The following is a 19,938-nucleotide window of genomic DNA, read 5'->3' as shown; positions in this document are numbered from 1 at the left end:
ACTTTATGAGCCACTTCTTTATGACTTACCAGTTTATTCTGCAGTGCTGCACTCATCTCTGAGCATTGTTTGTACTTTATCAGCCACTTCTTTATGACCTACCAGTTTATTCTGCAGTGCTGCACTCATCTCTGAGCATTGTTTGTACTTTATCAGCCACTTCTTTATGACCTACCAGTTTATTCTGCAGTGCTGCACTCATCTCTGAGCATTGTTTGTACTTTATGAGCCACTTCTTTATTTATGACTTACCAGTTTATTCTGCAGTGCTGCAGACTCATCTCTGAGCATTGTTTGTACTTTAGAAGCCACTTCTTCATGACTTACAAGTTTATTCTGCAGTGCTGCAGACTCATCTCTGAGCATTGTTTGTACTTTATGAGCCACTTCTTTATGACTTACAAGTTTATTCTGCAGTGCTGCACTCATCTCTGAGCATTGTTTGTACGTTATGAGCCACTTCTTTATGACTTACAAGTTTATTCTGCAGTGCTGCACTCATCTCTGAGCATTGTTTGTACTTTATGAGCCACTTCTTCATGACTTACAAGTTTATTCTGCAGTGCTGCACTCATCTCTGAGCATTGTTTGTACTTTATGAGCCACTTCTTCATGACTTACAAGTTTATTCTGCAGTGCTGCAGACTCATCTCTGAGCATTGTATGTACTTTATGAGCCACTTCTTTATTTATGACTTACCAATTTATTCTGCAGTGCTGCAGACTCATCTCTGAGCATTGTCTGTACTTTATGAGCCACTTCTTTAGTTTCTGCATGCTCGGCTTCAGCTTTGTTTAATGCTGTCTCTTTATCCATGAGTTGTGACTGCAAGTCTAACTTCTGTTTAATCAGGAGTTGCTTGGCCTCCTGAACTGCAGCTTGTTCCTGGAGTAAATAATAAAAATAATAATAAATAAATAAAATTTGTATAGCGCTTTCCACAGGCGTTTCAAAACGCTGAAAGGATGTGTTTTTAATTGAGTCTTGAATGAGCTGACCGAGGATGAATCACAGATGTGAAGAGGGAGCTTGTTAATTTAACTATTATTCTGCAAAAATGTATTTTTTTCTGAAAAATTTATAATAAATGCTGAGAAATTTGTAAAAATGCAACGTTCTGGCATGTCTACTGTGTCTATGTACCGTAATTTCATGTGGACAAGGTGCTTGGCGGATATGATGCAGAACCCTAAGTTTGCAATCTGCCTGAATGTCAAAAAAATTACATCTTCAAAGATTGCGACCAACATTATTATCATTATTGCAGGCAGCAGCATGGTAGTGATTTTGTTCTTGGTCGGTATGTTTCGTCTAAGCTTGTTAAAACTACATGAGCATTGCAGGTTTTATTTGAAGAAAAATTATAACAAGTTGAGTTACCCTGGGAGAAATATTACTTTACAGCATATTTTACAGTGGTCATCACAATGAACTCAATCGATATCAGATAAGGCACATCAGAAGATAAGACGCAGTTTTTGCAAATCAGATAACGCTTTTCATTTTTTCTCAAGGCCAAAAATATCTGCACTAAGATTAAAGTAGTAAGAATATCATGCCTGTGTTCAATATTTACTTGAAAAATATGAACAATCGTAATTATAAATTGCATTGAATCCTTAATTAACATACCTTTGCACTGTCCTCTTTTTCTTGTTTTAATGCTGTGTGTAATTCAGTCACTTGGTCGGTCAGTGAAGCATTGGATTCCTCAATCTCACCCTTCAAGGTTTCTAACTTCTCAAATTCTGCTTTCTTCAAGGCCTGAAAAGATAAGATGTATTTTTGTTAGATACTAATAAAGTGAAGGATTGTGGGGAGAGTAATTGCACAAGTTGAAAAACGGAATGTTCCATTCAACGAGGTGAACATGGACCATTCCATCCTTCAATTGTTTATAAACTGGTAACTTTGATTGGCTATAATTTCCTGCTTTTTCTGGATACCTTCCCGTCATCCTTTGCTACTCTATTTTTTTCTATACATGGATATATTTTATTTGTGCTTGTTTATGCATCTGACGAAGATCCGGTTTAGATCAAAAGCTAAGGCCATCTCCCCTACAAAATTCATATGTAAATATTTATGTACAATTACATGTAAAAATATAAAACATCAATCAAAATGATTTACATGAATGAAAGAAAACACGGAAATAAAATGAAGTGTGATCCTACAAACCTCATCTTGTTTCAGTGAACGATATCTATCTGCCTCCGCCTTCAGTTCCTGGTCAAGCTCAGCTACTCGAGCATCAAGCACCACTTTCACCTGTCAAGAAAAAATGGAACAACTCAGAATGCTGCATTAATCTTTTATGATTCCCACCTAACATAAATTTGTTTTTTTTCTGGCTGGTAACCTTAATCAGTAAACAGAGAATTTCCATGAAAGCCAATAATGACAACGTCTAGAGCAAGCTAATCTAAACATTGAGACCAATAAAGAATTCTCTACGCGGTAGTGAAGTTCATATAGAGAAGTCCCCTCGATCCACTTAAGCACAGGTAGTAGTCACGGCCAATTTTATACCTTCCGCCCAGGTAGGAGTTAATAAAGAGGACAGTTCTTTTTAGAAGTGAAAAGTCTCCTGAACTCCAAAAATTTACTATGCGGTATAAGTAGAATATATGGCAAGACAAGTTCTTAAAAGAAGATAAATCTACCTGGCAAGCTGGTATACAAATCGTGTGACCCCCAAACCAAATATCAAATTAATACCTCACCATGCAACGCCTAAAATCTCATATCACGTTTTTCCAGTGCTTAGTAAATGTGTGTACTTAACAGCTTCATGAAATTGAGCCTCCCAATCAGGGCCCAATTTCATAGAGCTGCTAAGCACAAAAATGTGCTTAGCATGAAATTTCTTCCTTGATAAGAACAGGATTACCAACTAAATTTCCCACCTGATTTTCAGGCTAAGCAAACAACAGCTGAATACCGGTAACAAGCAATATGCAACAAATGGAAATTTGGTTGGTAATCCTGCTTTTATCAAGGAAGAAATTTCATGCTATAAAGCATTTTTGTGCTTAGCAGCTCTATGAAATTGGGCCCTGACTGTGGCTGACATATACAAGCATGAAGATGTGAACTCACTTCTTGTAGTCCTTCTACACTGCTCATTAACGATGCTTCACTTCCTTTCACTTTGTCTAACTCCTCTTCAGTCTTGCTCAAAGTGAGGTGAAGATTTTCCAACTCTGTATGGAGAGCTTCACTCTTCTCTTGTCCATCCTTGGTTTTCATAAAAACCAAAATAAGCAGAAGGTTAGGGTTAGCGTGAAAGACCATCACTGACTGAGAGTGCGAAGGGCAAACACTTTTCCATTGTTGAACATCAAATATGGCGGTCGATGACGCTTTTGTGCAATGCATCTATTTTAGCTTAATGGAGGTACATCTGGGCGGAGTAAGATTCAATCCTTGGTTCCAATCACATGATCCAATTGATGGGCCGTGTCTCGCTGCTTAGAGTTTGCAATTCACGGCAAAGTGAAAAAAAAATTATTATGCCTTAAAACAGAATCTTTGTTCTCTTAGATTTGGTAAGTGATAGTTTTCATGTGCCAGCTTTCCAGCCATACTCTCGGAAGAAAAATGATTCAGGTGATTTGGAGACAATAGTCTCGTCAGGGTGGGAGAGAATAAATTATCCCTGGCTTCAATTGGTTAAACTAAAGACACTTTGCGTTATTACCTTGACTTGAGCTTGTAGTTTGACAACTTGTGTTTCGTAATTACGACACTGGTCACATGATTTGGCAACTTCCTGCTCCAAAACCTACAAACATTAATGTGGAGAAAAACAAAGATATTAACTTACTATATACAAAGTTATTAAAGTGTTTGGTTACTTTTTGTACAAAACAAAGCACGGGTACAAGCATTCACAGATTTACATTACACTTACACGGTTTAAAGATAATGATGGTTAAAAGCTTCCCTTAATATGTTACTACCTTGGGTGCTGTAGTTATTGAGAAATTAGTAAAACAATTTCACACAAAAATAATTTTCATCTCAGTGAGACAAACATTATTTTAGAATGTACAACCGATTTACTTGACTCTCCCGAAAATATTGCTGTTTTTTTTTACTGTATTTCTTACAAAATTATGAAGCTGAGCTGAAACTTCTGCAGGTAAATTTTATTACAATCAAAATGTTATTTTACCAAAGGTTTTTTTCAGAAGCTTCACAACTTACAAACAGATTTATACACAGGGTGTTATTGCAAACCTTACTACATGTAGATGTACCCCTCTTTGCTTGGAGTAGACTTGGAAAAGACTGTGCAAGTCTTGCGCCCAATCAAACATATTTGGGACCACTTTGATCCCCATAACGGTTGCTTTTAAGTGTGAAGGAAACGAACTCACGCACTTGAACAAACCTATCAATGTTCAATTACATGCCAAACTTGCACAGCCTACTGTCATGTATCCTATTGGGCAATTAACACTTGCTTACCTCTATCTTCCTTTGTAATCCCTTTTGTTGCTCTTCTTTGCCTTCGAGTTGCTTCTCTAACTTCTGACATTGATCATCCTACAGGGAAGAAGTGCAATGCAGTAGTTGCAATCATGATCACCAAGATATATGTTAGGTACAGAAGATTGAGTTTCTCTGGACAGTTAGGCCCAATATGCTGCCAATCCAACCTTAACACATGAAACCAACTGCGCATTACGTTCCATCCGAAGGACGAAGCGCAAATTGTCTTGCTTAAGGACAAAAGTGTCAAAACTGGGACTCAAAACCACATTCTGCTTGTCAGAAAAATCAGAGCTTGAGTCCAGTGGTCTTAACTGCTAGGCCATGACACGCTTCAGCTTACCTTTTGAGCTATTTGCTTTTCCTGATCTGTGATCTGAGTCTGCAGTGTAGCGACAACATCTTGCTCCACACTAAACTCATCTTGTATCTTAGTCTTCTCTTCTTCAAGATTCTTGATGCATTCCGCTTGCTCCTTCTCAGTCTGTATCCTTTCTGCTAAGCTAGCCTGTTGTATCAAGATCATTGTTAGAAGTATTTATTTTGGTTTAACCCATTAACTCAGTACTTTCCTAAGCCCTGTGAAAAAAAAATTACAGCCATATTACTCAAGTGGGATTTGAACCCACGACCCTTGCAATTCTAGAGCAGTGTCTTACTACAAGCAAGATACACCATTTTTACATGAGCCTTTTTGGCACAAGATCTAACAACAAACAAATCTAAGGTACAATGTTTTGCATCCATCATGTCCATGTAAAGATGTGTCGATTATATCCAATTCGATCTCACCTTGGTTTGGTTCAGATCCAATTGTGTATTCTGAAGATCAGCTGATAGTTTCTCAACATGCTCTGCAGCTTGTACCATAACATCACTCTAAAGAAAACACAGACAGTCAAATAGTGACTTTATGCAATGAACATGTCTGAGATATCAAAGGGTCTGTCCAATACAGACCTTTTGTTTCTTAATATATCTTCAACCTGTTGTTATTTTACTCTTCGTTCGTCTACCTTTTTTCTTCCACTGTTTGCTCTTCTACCTTTTGCTCTTTTTTTTTTTCCTCAAACTTTTGTTCACATACAATACCTTGTGATCTTCTAAATTTTGTTCTTCTACCCTGTTATTATAACTTTTGTTATTCTATCTTTTGTTCTTCTACCTTTTGTTCTTCTACCTTTTGTTCTTCTACCTTTTGTTCTTCTACCTTTTGTTCTTCTACCTTTTGTTCTTCTACCTTTTGTTCTTCTATCTTTTGTTCTTCTACCTTTTGTTCATCTACCTTTTGTTCTTCTATCTTTTGTTCTTCTACCTTTTGTTCATCTACCTTTTGTTCTTCTACCTTTTGTTCTTCTATCTTTTGTTCTTCTATCTTTTGTTCTTCTATCTTTTGTTCTTCTATCTTTTGTTCTTCTACCTTTTGTTCTTCTATCTTTTGTTCTTCTACCTTTTGTTCATCTACCTTTTGTTCTTCTATCTTTTGTTCTTCTATCTTTTGTTCATCTACCTTTTGTTCTTCTACCTTTTGTTCTTCTATCTTTTGTTCTTCTATCTTTTGTTCTTCTATCTTTTGTTCATCTACCTTTTGTTCTTCTATCTTTTGTTCTTCTACCTTTTGTTCTTCTACCTTTTGTTCTTCTACCTTTTGTTCTTCTACCTTTTGTTCTTCTACCTTTTGTTCTTCTACCTTTTGTTCTTCTACCTTTTGTTCTTCTATCTTTTGTTCTTCTACCTTTTGTTCATCTACCTTTTGTTCTTCTATCTTTTGTTCTTCTATCTTTTGTTCATCTACCTTTTGTTCTTCTACCTTTTGTTCTTCTATCTTTTGTTCTTCTATCTTTTGTTCTTCTATCTTTTGTTCTTCTACCTTTTGTTCTTCTACCTTTTGTTCTTCTATCTTTTGTTCTTCTACCTTTTGTTCATCTACCTTTTGTTCTTCTATCTTTTGTTCTTCTACCTTTTGTTCATCTACCTTTTGTTCTTCTACCTTTTGTTCTTCTATCTTTTGTTCTTCTATCTTTTGTTCTTCTATCTTTTGTTCTTCTACCTTTTGTTCATCTACCTTTTGTTCTTCTATCTTTTGTTCTTCTACCTTTTGTTCATCTACCTTTTGTTCTTCTACCTTTTGTTCATCTGCCTTTTGTTCATCAAAATTTTGCTCTTCTGCCATTTGCTCTTCAACTTTTTAGTCTTCTACATTTTTGTATTTCTACCTTTTATTCTTCTACATTTCGTTACTCTACCTTCTGTTCTTATACCTTCTGTTTTTGTAGTTGAGTCAACTCTTTCTCTTTTCCGAGAAGGCTTTCTTGTGTAGCAGATAAAGATTCTTGGAAGGTATCCCTCTGTTTCTCAATGCTTTGGACCTAAAGACAAATACAAATTGCATTGAAGTTAGCATCACTTATCAATGTATGAAATCCCTGTTATTTTTTAAAGTTTTAAAGCTGCTCTAAAGGCACTGGACACTATTGGTAGTTACTCAAAATAATTGTTAGCAAAAATACTTACTTGGTAGCGAGCAATGAAGAGCTGTTGATAGTATAATACATTGTGAGAAAAGGCTCCCCCTGAAGCAACGTAGTTTTTGAGAAAGAGTTAGTTTGTCACTCAAATAAAATACTTTTTCTTATGCATCTGAATACACACAATTGTGCAATATTAGCAGTGTTTTTGAGTAAAATCTTTGACAAATTTGTTATTTCATGCACATGTAGGGATACACCAAGTGAGAATACTGGTCTTTGACAATTACAGAAGGTGTCCAGTGCCTTAAGAGAATGTATATCGGGTGCGATCTTAGCAAATATAGACTTCATTAAAGTTGAGTTCATATTCCATGTAAGAATACTCCTGGTGGATTCAAGATAACTTAAACGCTTTGAACTAACCTTCTGTTGCATCTGAGACTTGGTTTCTTCAAGACTACTCCTGGTGGATTCTAGATTATCTTGTAGACTTTTGACTGCTGACGCATTCTGTTCTTTTGTCTAAAAAGAAACAGAAACAGAATAGTCGCAAAGTTGTCATTGTCAAGTTCGAGTAAGTTTCTCATTGCTCCCTGGCAAAAGCAATTTTTATTAAGGAAAAGTCCCAAATATTGCAAGTTGTATTTAAGTTTGACTGACAACCCTCTTGTAGCCAATGTACATTTGACATTTCCATGCAGGCAATATGGTGGCCATTCATATTTTCTGCATTTTACGCCATGTCTAAATCAAGTGACTTCGGCTAAGCTACATGTATGGCAATTGGCTGCAATGGCAATGCCGTACACAAGGAATTTCAGCAATCTGGGCCCACTTTCAAAGAGCTGCTTGAACACAAAAAGATGCTAAGCACAACAAATTTATGCTTACCAGAATAAGGTTACCAGCCAAACTACAATGTCAAATGTATCACTTGTGACTGGTATCCTGCTCATTTCTGCTCAGCGGAGAGTTGTTGAGCACTAAACTGCTCATGATATGGCTTTCACCTACCTGTTGATAATCAAGTGACACCTTCTTCAGTGTCTCTTCTTTAGCATTAAGCTTGTCTTGCAAGGATTGAACTTGACCAGTAAGATGAGTTTCTGATTCTTTCTTGCTGGCCTCCAACAGACCCAACTGGCTTATCTATTGTAATGAATACAAACATTGCTATAGTAAATACCACACACTGTGTTCTTTTATAACAATAATTATAATGATATTTATACTGCGAATTTATCATACATACATGTTTACATATATAGGGCTTTATAATACCCCTAGGGGTGTATAAAAGCGCTAAGTATTTTGTTTTTCTGCAAGACCTAATTTGCATATTTGTCACATGTCTGCATTGTAAACGTTTGCTCGTACTTGTAGAAAAATTGTGTGCAAGGGGAAAAGCAAAATCATACCAGTAGCCCTAAAGAAAAAGTTCCGGCCTATATTCTACCTTCCGCCTAGGTAGTAGCTAATAAGCAGAACAGTTCCTTTTAGAACTGAGGAGTCGCCTAAATTCTAAAAAATCCACTCCGCGACAGTAGAATGACAGTTCTCAAAAGAACATAATCAACCTGGCAAGTAGATACACACAAGGTGTTACCGCAAACCAAATATAAATTGATACCTCACAATGCAATGCCTCAAATCCCATGTAATTTTTTACCTTGTCTTGTAGATCATTTTGAAGCAATGAATATTGATGTTTTGATGTTGTCAGCTGTTCCTGAAGGGATACACTTTTGACGTCTAACTGAGACAGTTGCTCTTTGGTGGTTGATAAATCACTTTGGACCTGACATTACAGACCAAAGAGACAGCCAGTTATGAAATAATAAAAACAATACCACTAAAAAAACTTAGCATTTTCAAACCCTAAACAAACCCACAGTGATCAAGTAATAAAACTTACTGAACAAATGCAAATAATTTGTGGTTTAAACAAATCTGGAGGTCACAGGTTAAAGTCCTGCTGCAGTAGATTTTCTTTGTTCGAAACAAAATTATTACAAATTTGCACGGTCAGTTTCCCTTGAAGGGGAGGGGGGGTGGGGGTTTACATTGTTCTATTCCTTGGTGGCGAAGACTTTTTAAAAGTGTGTGTTATTGGGGTCTGGGGTAATCTCAGCAACAACAAAAATAACCGCAACAAGCTTTTTGTAATACAGTTTTTGTGGATCACCTGATGAGTGAGCATAAATTATTTGTATTTGTTTTTTACTATGCTTGAATTTGAAACTAATTTGGGTCTGAATTTTTGTTAAAGTGATTTTAAAAAACGACCTCAGGTTTAACATGCCAGCGCTCTACCAATTGAGCGAAGTGCCAGCATGTTAACCCGTTGTGTGTGTTGTGAGGAGTAAAAAAAATGTGAAAGAAAAATAGTGTCACCTTTTGCAGTTGCTCTTGTGCCTTGTTAAGTTCTTGTGATTTATCCTCCAGCCCAGCTTGGGTTGTTCTAAGATGGCTCTCAAGATCTGTACGCTGGGTGGCCATAGATGACTCCATAGCAAGGATTACCTCCTCCTGAAAAGAATGTTTCAATTGAGCATTTAAGGTGCTGACACTATTGGTCATTACTCAAAATAAATTTCAGCATAAAAACTTACTTGGTAATGAGTAATGGAGAGTTGTTGATTGTGAGAAACGGCTCCCTCTGAAGTTATGTAGTTTTTGAGAAAGAGGTAATTTTGCACTCAAATAATATAACTTCAGACCTGAAGCCTTTTATTAGGCATCTGAAAGCACACAAATTTGTGCAACAACAGTGATTTTTCTTTAAATATTTTCTTGCAGCTTGGATGACCAATTGAGACAAAATTTACACGGATTTGTTATGTTATGCATATGTTGGGATACACCAAGTGAGAATACTGGTCTTTGACATTTACCAAAAGTGTCCAGTGTCTTTAATTGTGGTGAATAGTATACAAACATTAAATGCATTGTAGCAGGATATAATCCCCAGGTCAAATCTCTGGAAAGAACTGTCCTACCTGTAGTCATTTATGTAGTAATTTATGAGCAGGACAGTTCTTTTCAAAACCAAGCAGTCTCCCTAAAACAAATATTTACTCCGCGACAGTAGAATATAAAGCAAGGCAAGTTCTCTAAAAACAGAATAACTACAGCAAAGTTGATATATACGTAGTGTTACCACAAACAGAATAAAAAAAATAAAAAAATGGTAATTGGTTGATGGGAAAAACACCATCTGTTTGATGTCTGCTGGATAAAATTATAGAAAATTCAGGAAGTACTCCACAGCACCTTCGGAAGGAATCAACGCAGTATTTGTTTTGACTGACCTTGGTTTTGAGCTCCGCTTCAAGACTAGCCAGTCTCTCCTGTGAAGCAGCCAGTTTAGTCCTCGCGTCCTTCAAGTTACTCTCAGATCTTTCATTTTGTTTGGTGATATTAGTTGACTGAAGTTTACCCTGTAAATTGGGTTAAACAGAAAAAATAATAATAGTGATAATACTAATTAAATGTTCTTATAGCGCATATCACCTTGGGGTCGTTGTGCGCTGTCAGTATTTTCCTACAAGGCATACACTGTATATGTGGAGCTACTTCTTTACATAGCACCATTTAACAGTTTACAAGGTGCTTTGGCACATTGTACAGCCAATCAAACCAGGAACACCGGGGAAAACCCCTTCTCTTAACGATAAGTGCACTTGGTTCTTTTACCTGCATTCACAACACACGGGACCATTGGCTTTACGTCCCACCTTGAGTCAATTTTATAGATTTTTTTTAAAATTGTGTACATAGGCCCATTTCCGGCTTTGGAATCGGCTCAGGATAGCTTGGCTCTACCGTTGTTTTGCGCATACGCGCTCGGGGCTTCAGATGAGAGGAAGGAGCCTGAAGCCGAATCCAAAGTCGAAGCCGTGGTTTCGAAAAGGGCAATAGTTTGTGACTGGTTCCGTGCCCATTTGTGCTTAGCAGACATTTTTAAAGGAGTATTTTGTGCTTAAGCAGCTCTATGAAATTGGACTTGGAACTTGTCAATCATTGAATTCATTTCTACCTGTTGGAGTTGCTTATGAAGTTCCTCCACTGCCGACTTGTGTTCTTCAGTTTGTTTGTCTTTGTTGAGCTGGAGAGAGGACAGCTGGTTCTGGAGACTTTCCTGTACAATTCAAACATATATATTGTCAGCAAACAGAAATTTGTAACAAAAAGGTTTAAAAACAAGGGAAAGGATTGATATATATATCGGAAAACAATTGGATTAATTCCAACCAAGATCACACTAAATAAACAAAATGTAGTTAATGGCCTGAGGTTTTGAGGCTAGCAGAGTCTTTCTCAAAGGTAAAATGACAGCACAAAACACATAAACACGTACATGCATAAAGGCATTAGCAGCTAACTATTCACATCTTAACCTACATTTTCTTGCTTGAGTTGTTGTATGGCTGTTGATGCACCCTCCCCAGCTTCAATCTGAAACAAAACAATTCAGTGTTTTTTTTAAAATACCTACATCCACATTAAATTAATTTCAGTCAAGACCACTCCGTGGCACAATTGTATGGATACTGCTTGTCACAGCATTTCCCATATAGGAACACTACTTTACGGGTGCGAAGCATGGACATGTTCTACAAACAAACAACCTGATGGTTGCTACACCAGAATGTTGCGCCAGGTGCTTGGTGTCAGCAGGGAAAACCGCATACATGACATTTGGGTAATTCCGTGTCAAATCATCTCGCCATCCGGGGTCAATCTCACGGATTTTCTTTAAATCTGCTGACTTAGTTTGGTCCTATGAGAAAACTCTGAAACCCGAATTTGAGCGTTCTGGGTCATGTGGTTTTTGAGTTAGAGGTCGTTGAACTTTTGACCTTTCGTTTGTTCACCATAAGGACACATAAGGTCCCCGCCCGACCGTTCAAAACCCCCCGACCCCATTTTTATTTTATTTTTTAAATCATAAAAAACAACCTTTTCAATGATATTTTTTTCAAAATGTACAGGTTTGAAAAGATGTTTAAAGAAGGTTTTTATTCATGTTGGCAAGAACAATTCTTCAAATATTTACTTGGACTACACTGTGCTTAGTTGTTTGAAAAGGTTTACAGAAAATGTCATCAAGGAGTTAAATTTGTTTGACAAAACTATTGAATACATAAAAAACACACAAAACCTCTGTTTTATAGTGGTTGTGATGATTTCTTTTTTCTTGATTTTATATTTGGCATGTCAGCAAAACCAAAAAATAAAAAAAAAACTCCTTCCCTTCCCCATCCGCAAAAAAACAAGGACGATCAACAATTTCTTTTTTTAATGTGGCCTCACAACAAACTAGTTCAACAAACTAATTCAGCAAATTTAAAGAAAATCTGTGAGATTGATCCCGGATGGCGTAATGATTTGACACGGAATGACCCATATCCAACTCAAATCTTTATCTCAGGTTCCCTAAGCTCAGTGCAAAACATTGTATGTGTAGTATGTTAACATGGTTTTCCAATTTCTAAACACAAAATTAAAATGTTCTGTTTTATAATATTTGTGTTAAAATTTTGTGTAAGAAATTGTGGTTAAATTTGGTTAAAGATATGAATAATGTTAACAATTATCCGAACGTTTTATGATTATACAGAAATGACTGGTCTCTTAAGAGTAAAATGGACTGCTTGGGGATTTATTGCCAGTAGGAAAATCAACTGTGGAACAGTTTGTCAATTCACAAGTTATGAATAGTTTTGTGAAGATACCCAAGTCCTACTGCATAACAACTGCAACACGTTCATCTGTTGGTACCATCTGCCATTCTTCTGTGAATTGACCTTATACTGAAATCAAATAACACATGCAAAGAAACTTGACAATTCTTACCTTGGCCATAAGGTCTGTTCTCTCACCTTCCAGTCTCTCTGTGTCATCTTTTTGCTTCTGAAGGGACTCTTCAAGTTCAGCGTTCTTGTCTTGCCTAAGATCAGACCAATCAAACAATGGAATGGTTTGACACCGGTAGAATACTCAAAGTGAAATGTTTCACAGTTGATGGGTTGACTTAATATTCTTATTTTGAAAACCCGTCTTACAATCTTATCTTAAGAATGTCTTTAGATCTTTCCTGCTCTCTTGTTTCTGTGCTTATTGATATCTTATTTGAAAACCTGTCTTACAGTCTTGTTTTAATGTTGTCTTCAAATCTTACAAGGCATGATTATTTAGTCCTTTGAAAAAAGTAGGGAAACGCTACAGAGCACAAGGCTTAACCTTATATGTACACATGGTTTAGGCTCTTAACATATTTTTCAGACTATTTAATCACAACTTTTCTGATTTTCCCCAAGGACAAACAAATCAGAACTCAGACTTAAAGGGTCTGGGTACTTTTTGTAACACAAAACACAATGTCCACCAACATTAACAGTTTTAAGATAATGGTAGTAGAAAGCTTTCTTTTATACTTGCTGAGGTGCTGTAGTTTTTTGTGTGAATTGAGTATAACAATGTCACGAAAACTGTTTTAGTCTCGGTTTTAGCATGTGAAACGTATTAACCAGTTATGGTAACTTAACATGCAAAATAATTGTTGTCTCACTGAGACAAAAATTATTTGGTTCAATGTTAATCTGTGGATATTATGTTTCGTGTTACAAAAAGTACCCAAATCCTTTAAGTAGGACGAATATCATGCCTGTCTTACCGGTCAGCAAGTTGGCGTTGTTGTTCCTCTATCTGAGACTGCTTCTCCTGTATCTGTGCTCGTAGTTCATCATTACTAACGCTCTCTTGGGCATACTGCTGCTGCAACATGTCTAGCTGTAACTGTAGGTCGCTGACTTGGGAGTCTTTCTGACCAACATTCCCTTCGGTCTGAAAGTCAACACAGAAAACCTCAATAAGTTCAGTGACAACTTGCTACAGGAAAGCTCAATTAAAGATCTTGCCACAACTCAGAAACTATACATATTTTTTCAGCAGTGGGTGTGTTTACATTATATTTTACTGGTGTCATTAAATTTACCGGATGAGCAGTTTATCTGCCTTGGGCAGTTGGCAGCCCTACTAGTTTGGGCATGATCAAATGATCAAATTAAGTCCACTGTTTGGCAAAGGAATTACATGGCGATAACAGAAGTTAGTTGCCAGATGAAATGGATTTTTTATTTCGAGCACTAGGGAAACATCTAGACGAAATAGGGACAAATGTGAGGATAGATCTGTTACTTTTGGGAACAGCAAGGATCCTGAGAAAACCCTTGAGAGTAAAGGCTACGGGATGTAACCCGATTCGAGGAGTTACCAGCACTAAGGAAAATGTTATCTTTCTTTTGCATGCTATGATAAGATGAAATAATAATAAATTAAAAAAAAGGAACTGACCTTGGCAAGTTGAAGTTGTGCATCTGCTACTTGGAGTTCTAACTGTCGATGCTGACTCTCGGCAGCCTCTCTGTTTGTCACCAACTGTTTCTGAAGTCGAACAAGCTCAGCCTCTTTGTCTTCTTGTAAGACAGTCAACTACAGTATGGAAACATCACACACAGATTATTACAAGTCAGTTGTGCATGTAAAGCCTGGTTCATACTTGTGAATGCGAATGTGATACAAACTCTGACATCACAAATATCAATGAGTAATTCGCAACAGTTAAAATCCGTCAACTCCTGCAAAACATTCGCTGCAAAAAAAAAAAGCCATGTGACATCAAAATCTGCTTCGCATTCACACGAAAAATTAACTGGGCTTTCGTGATTGAACTGCGTTTTCTCTGAGGAAGAATTTACTTTTGTGACTCATTTTCTAGATAGATAGAGTCCTTATGAGAAAACCTAAATTATTACAAGTCTCCAACATTACGTTAAAACGGTGTAAAATGCCAGCCCATTTACTGCCATTCTCCATTCTCGAACTGTAACCCGGGAAAATTTGCTTCGATTTTGCAAAGGTTAACTGGTCAATGAAACGATATTTCATATTTTACTTCACTTTAAGAAACACATAATTCACATTTTCTCTAAAAGTACAGCATTAACAGTAGTATAATTTCGTTAGTCAAAGATTATTTTTTCTTCAAACAATTGTTATAACCAGTAATTATTCAACAACCAAACCTTATTGAGTTGATCCTGAAGTTCTGTATTCTGACTATCTTTAGTAGCTGCTTGTTGCTGCTGTTGCTGCTTTGTGTAGTCTAATTCTTGCTGCAACTTACTACACGCTGACTCTTGATGTTTCAATTGACTTCGAACCTTAATGATGAAAGTTGAATAAACAGATTTTCTAAGTACAAATAAATTCTGCTGAAGAAACCGGAAACAACTACATGTACCAAACATGCCAAACCATGTCATGTGAATTGTGGTTCACTGGTTTTCTGCTAATATTTTGGTAAGCAGATTAACTTGCTAAGCAATTTTTTTCTGCTTAAAAGCTTGATAAAATTAAGCCTATATGAAAACAATTTGCATTCAATTAACCCAAGCTACATGTATCACAACCAAGTTATATCATCACTGTTTTCACGAAGAGGCAATTCTTAAAAACATCACACATTTTGGCAAATCAGTGTTTTTTAAACAATATTAGTGACATCCACATTTTCCCCAAGTTTCACGTGCTAAATTGTTACATTTTTCTTGTTACACTAGTTAGCACAAGGACCATTTTACTAAACTGCCACTTTTGCGTTTTCACAAACAGCCTTACTAGATTTGTCAATTTTTACATTGTATAATAGCCAAGGACCACACCCAAGTTGACGATACAACCTGGAAAGCTGCACCAGAGGGATCACCTAAAGGGGATACAATTTTTGAACAAAATATCAAGTAATAAACCACAAGTCAGTTTCCCTTGTGATTGATTACTTTTAATTTAAATCAATCTGAGATCCATACCTCACTAAGCTGCTTGGATAGCGTCATGTTTTCCTGAGTCTTCAACTGGAACTCTTCTTTCAGCGTTTCACATCCGCTACTGCTATCACTAATTGATGCTTGTAATCTGTGAGAATCAGGTACAGTAAAGTAAGGATCATTTTTATTAGCAACCATGAATGGGTTGGATTCGTTATAAAACTACATAAAAAACGACAAAATCAAATATAAAACCAATATTAACTTATTTAAACAAAAAAGGTTAGAAAATGTCAATGTAACTACTCCAATATGGCCAGTTATATTACAGGATAAATGGATTTCCGACAGTCAAAATCGTTATTTCTAAAACACAAAATCAATTTGTACCATTACCTCCCAACTGGCACGTCCCCAGGTGGGTTTCAAACCCAAAATTTTGGTTGTGATGGAGCCTTGGAATCTCACAAAAGCAAACTTAATCACTGTACTACTAATAGCCAAGAGGCCAAAATGGAGAGAAGACAAGGAAGTTTTCTAGATATAGGATCTTAGATGTATAGATTTTGTGGTAAATAAGAAGTTTCTCAACTTGCCTTTCAAGTTCCACTTTGCTTGGCGCTGCTTGTAAATCATTCTGGAGTTGCAAAATAGTGGATTCCGATCTAGAAAGGACATGTCCAAAATAAAGTAATACAACTGTCATGACTATAATCAAAACTGTTTTTGTATTTATTGCTTATTTGTAATGGAACTATCTAAAGTCTGTCAATCAACATTACTCAAATAATAGATGGAAATTTGAATCAGGGATAAAGAATAATAATTATGGTTTACCCATATAATAATAATAAAAAATAATAGTGGCAATTTATAATGCGCCATGTCTGTCTAAAAGACACTCCTGGCGCAGGAGAGATGCCGAAGCCAGAATGCAAAGAATATAGTTAAGCACACAAATAAGTTTTCAAATGGGTTTTGAAGCTGGAATATGTAGTGAGTTGTCGGAGTTTAGGGGGGAGTTCGTTCCATAGTGATGGGCCAGAGTGTGAGAAGGAGCGGGCTCCCCATGAATGGCGTGTGCGTGGAATGTTTAGAAGTTTGGTGGATGATGATCCGAGGTGCCGATGTGTGTTACCACTGTATACTCGGTACTTTCCCAAGCTCATTGAAAAAATTAACAGGCATGTTACTTGGATGGGATTCAAATCCATGACCCTTGCCATTCTAGAGCAGTGTCATACCAACTAGACCACCGAAAAGCTAGAGGCAGTTTGAAAATCAAGTGACATGTACAACATATTTGTGGTGATGCATCGGTATTAAGCCTGAAGTTCCTTTTAGTGTTTCAAGATGCAATAATCAAACTACACAAATCTGATAACCCATAACACAGCTGTTTGGGTTGACCGCAACACTAGCCAGCCACGAGCACGCCTGAGTGACTTATTACGTAACTCCATTGGACATTTTCGGTTAACAGTATTGTCCAAGGCTCACACTTCGTGTATCACAACTTCTATATAAAATAACAAACCTGTGAAAATTTAGGCTCAATCGGTCATCGGAGTCGGGAGAAAATAACGGGAAAACCCACCCTTGTTTCCGCACGTTTCGCCGTGTCATGACACGTGTTTAAAATAAATCTGTAATTCTCGTTATCGAGAATTGATATTGTTTTAATGTTTTCTCAAAAAGTAAAGCATTTCATGGAATAATATTTCAAGAGAAGTCTTGCACTATTACGTTCTGTAAACCCTGTAAGTTATTTTTTTTTTTTTTTCTGTACCGAAAGTGTCCAATGGCTTTAACTCACTATACATAAAATACAGTCTGTACTTGTGACACTCACAGCTGGTATTTAGTCTGCAGTTCCTGGTATTGTTTCTTGACTTCTTTCATTTCAGCTTCGCTAGCGAGTGACACTTCATCCATTAACATCTGGACAGACACTAGTTCCTTCTTTAGAACCATTACATCATCTGCACCAGGCCTGATAACAAAAGAAAATAATAAATGAGAGAAAGAATTATAGTGTTGTTGAATCTTTTACAGTATGGAACAATAGACTAACAAGTTTCTTGGTCTAAGCCTACGTTTCTTGCTTTGATGTTTTCTATTTTGGTTTGCTAGTTCTTTGAATTGCCTTGTATATATATATATCTGTGTTTGAATAAAAAATATAATAATAACAATAATAATAATAATGATTAATAAAATATGATTACCTCTGGAGTAGCTGTGACTGCAAGGCTTTCATTCTTGAATCTCGATCCTGCAACTCAATCTGGGAGAACCAAAACGCAAAAAATCTTAATAATCATTAAACTCAGACTTATTGAACCAATTCCAAAGCTAGACAAAAGACAAAGTTTAAGTGAAGCTTTTTCGAACTCACGCCACTTAGACATTGTTAATCCAGCTTCAACGCAGACACATTGACACTGACAGAGCATTATTGACCTCACTAGATACATAACATTATAGCGTTATATTATCTAGACAATTATAGCGAGACCAATCCATTTTAGTATGTTCTTTACAAGTGTTTTCCTGGAACACTTTTACACTTGTGTACGTACGTGTAAGGCAAAGGCTGTGTATAGTTGCTTAAACATTATTGGTCAGAGATGCTCACAGTGCAATGAACAAATGAAAGCTGTGAGTTATTTGCATCTCAGTCATGGCATAAAACACCGGTAAAGGACATCCACAATGGATTTGTCTACAACTGACACAAAAGCAAACTAAGTCTTTCCTATGACAATCTACGTTTAAATTCTACAACTTTTAAATGTAAGATTTCTAGTCAAAATGCCTACAGGGGTGACAGGATCAAAAACATTCAGTCTTGTTTCAACATTAACTGTTAACTCTTTCAGTGCTCGCTTGGCTTTGCATTTTAAACCAAAAGTGCCAAATGTTTGAGTTTTTTTTTTTAGAAATTCTGAATGAACAAAAAAATAATAACAAGTCTTCCTGACCAAATGAATTTTATCTTGCAGATTTTTGTTACCTTGGTACATCCCAAAGTCAAAAGTATTGCTTGAGTGAAATGACATTTTTTACAACAAAAAAGAATGTACATGTACGATAAATGTGCTTTCGCTAAAACAATCAAACAGATCGTATGTATGACCTTTGCACTGAAAGCGGTAATTAAATCACAGTGAATATTACATTCAAAACAAAATCAATCACACAAAACCATCAACAGTTAGTGAAAACAAAGTTCAAATAATCAAACAAAGTTATAGGTAGTGTTTTTTTTCTGGACAATACATGCAAAATGGGAGTACAAACAATCTTTAACCAATCTTTAACCAAATGTGCATATCTACCAAATGTTTATGAACTGCCTTCGGCAGAAATTTGTTCCTGCTCCATACAACTACTGAGCTCCTTCAATTTGTTGCAGTCACCTGTATCCATTAGTCACCATAGTCTTTTAGGCCTACTTACTACACACACTTGCTAAGCATGGCAAAACACCCCTCAACCAAAATGCCAAAACACTGAACATTAGCCAAGGCTGGTTCTTTGCTGCTACATGTACTTGCTTAGCAAATGAAAGTGTTGAGGAATAATTTATGGTAATGGCTTCATGACATTGGTTGCACACTACATAACATTTGCACACTACATGTTCAACGTCTACAATTAAGCGGGAACATACATGCTTAAAGGCAAAATATACCTTTGGTTTTTGAAACCATTCGATTGTTTTAATTTAATATAAATGTAGATACAACCAACAAAACTAACCTGTGAAAATTTCATCTCAAAAGAAATGCCACCAAAAAAAACTGTCCGCGCAAAAACTATAATCTGTAATCAGATTTGACAATCTGAGAAACATTTCATGCAGAAACATTTCTTTGATTCAAACGCTTTTGAATCCCTCTATCTAAAACCACATTCCATTGAAGGGAATAGTTTCACAAAATGGTATACATTATCAACAGCTACAGTTTATCTTAGTAAGTACAGTTTCATGGTCATTAATTGTTGAAGTTATTGCCAAAGGTATACCCTCCCTTAAAGCTTTGTTGTGTATTTAGAGTACTTACTTCAGCAGATACCTGAATGAGTAAACAATAGACTTGCATGAATTGTCTTAATAAAATTACAT

The 19,938-nt window shown here is 36.4% G+C and overlaps 1 protein-coding gene across 2 annotated transcripts in view; it reads right to left on the bottom strand.

Annotated features, from left to right (window-relative positions):
• The window catches only part of LOC117306799 (early endosome antigen 1-like), a 38,583-nt gene that overhangs the window by 3,971 nt on the left and 14,674 nt on the right, over positions 1-19,938 (bottom strand). Inside the window, exons 10-34 of one of the 2 annotated variants that reach the window (XM_033791318.1) lie at positions 19,877-19,888; positions 18,035-18,093; positions 17,659-17,799; positions 16,403-16,471; positions 15,849-15,954; positions 15,063-15,200; positions 14,332-14,469; positions 13,652-13,821; positions 12,832-12,925; positions 11,377-11,430; positions 11,012-11,113; positions 10,284-10,412; positions 9,367-9,501; positions 8,642-8,770; positions 7,987-8,121; positions 7,396-7,494; positions 6,763-6,870; positions 5,294-5,380; positions 4,845-5,009; positions 4,478-4,555; positions 3,705-3,788; positions 3,104-3,241; positions 2,183-2,272; positions 1,634-1,765; positions 701-886 (exon numbers count right to left, since the gene is read on the bottom strand). In XM_033791318.1, coding sequence (XP_033647209.1) covers positions 701-886; positions 1,634-1,765; positions 2,183-2,272; positions 3,104-3,241; positions 3,705-3,788; positions 4,478-4,555; positions 4,845-5,009; positions 5,294-5,380; positions 6,763-6,870; positions 7,396-7,494; positions 7,987-8,121; positions 8,642-8,770; positions 9,367-9,501; positions 10,284-10,412; positions 11,012-11,113; positions 11,377-11,430; positions 12,832-12,925; positions 13,652-13,821; positions 14,332-14,469; positions 15,063-15,200; positions 15,849-15,954; positions 16,403-16,471; positions 17,659-17,799; positions 18,035-18,093; positions 19,877-19,888 — 2,778 coding nt within the window. The remainder of the gene's footprint in view (positions 1-700; positions 887-1,633; positions 1,766-2,182; positions 2,273-3,103; positions 3,242-3,704; positions 3,789-4,477; positions 4,556-4,844; positions 5,010-5,293; positions 5,381-6,762; positions 6,871-7,395; positions 7,495-7,986; positions 8,122-8,641; positions 8,771-9,366; positions 9,502-10,283; positions 10,413-11,011; positions 11,114-11,376; positions 11,431-12,831; positions 12,926-13,651; positions 13,822-14,331; positions 14,470-15,062; positions 15,201-15,848; positions 15,955-16,402; positions 16,472-17,658; positions 17,800-18,034; positions 18,094-19,876; positions 19,889-19,938) is intronic. The other variant, XM_033791319.1, reaches the window with a different exon arrangement.

The sequence above is a fragment of the Asterias rubens genome, chromosome 2, assembly GCF_902459465.1.
Source record: "Asterias rubens chromosome 2, eAstRub1.3, whole genome shotgun sequence".
Taxonomy (NCBI): Eukaryota; Metazoa; Echinodermata; class Asteroidea; order Forcipulatida; family Asteriidae; genus Asterias; species Asterias rubens.
This window is presented reverse-complemented; position numbering and strand designations above follow the sequence as displayed.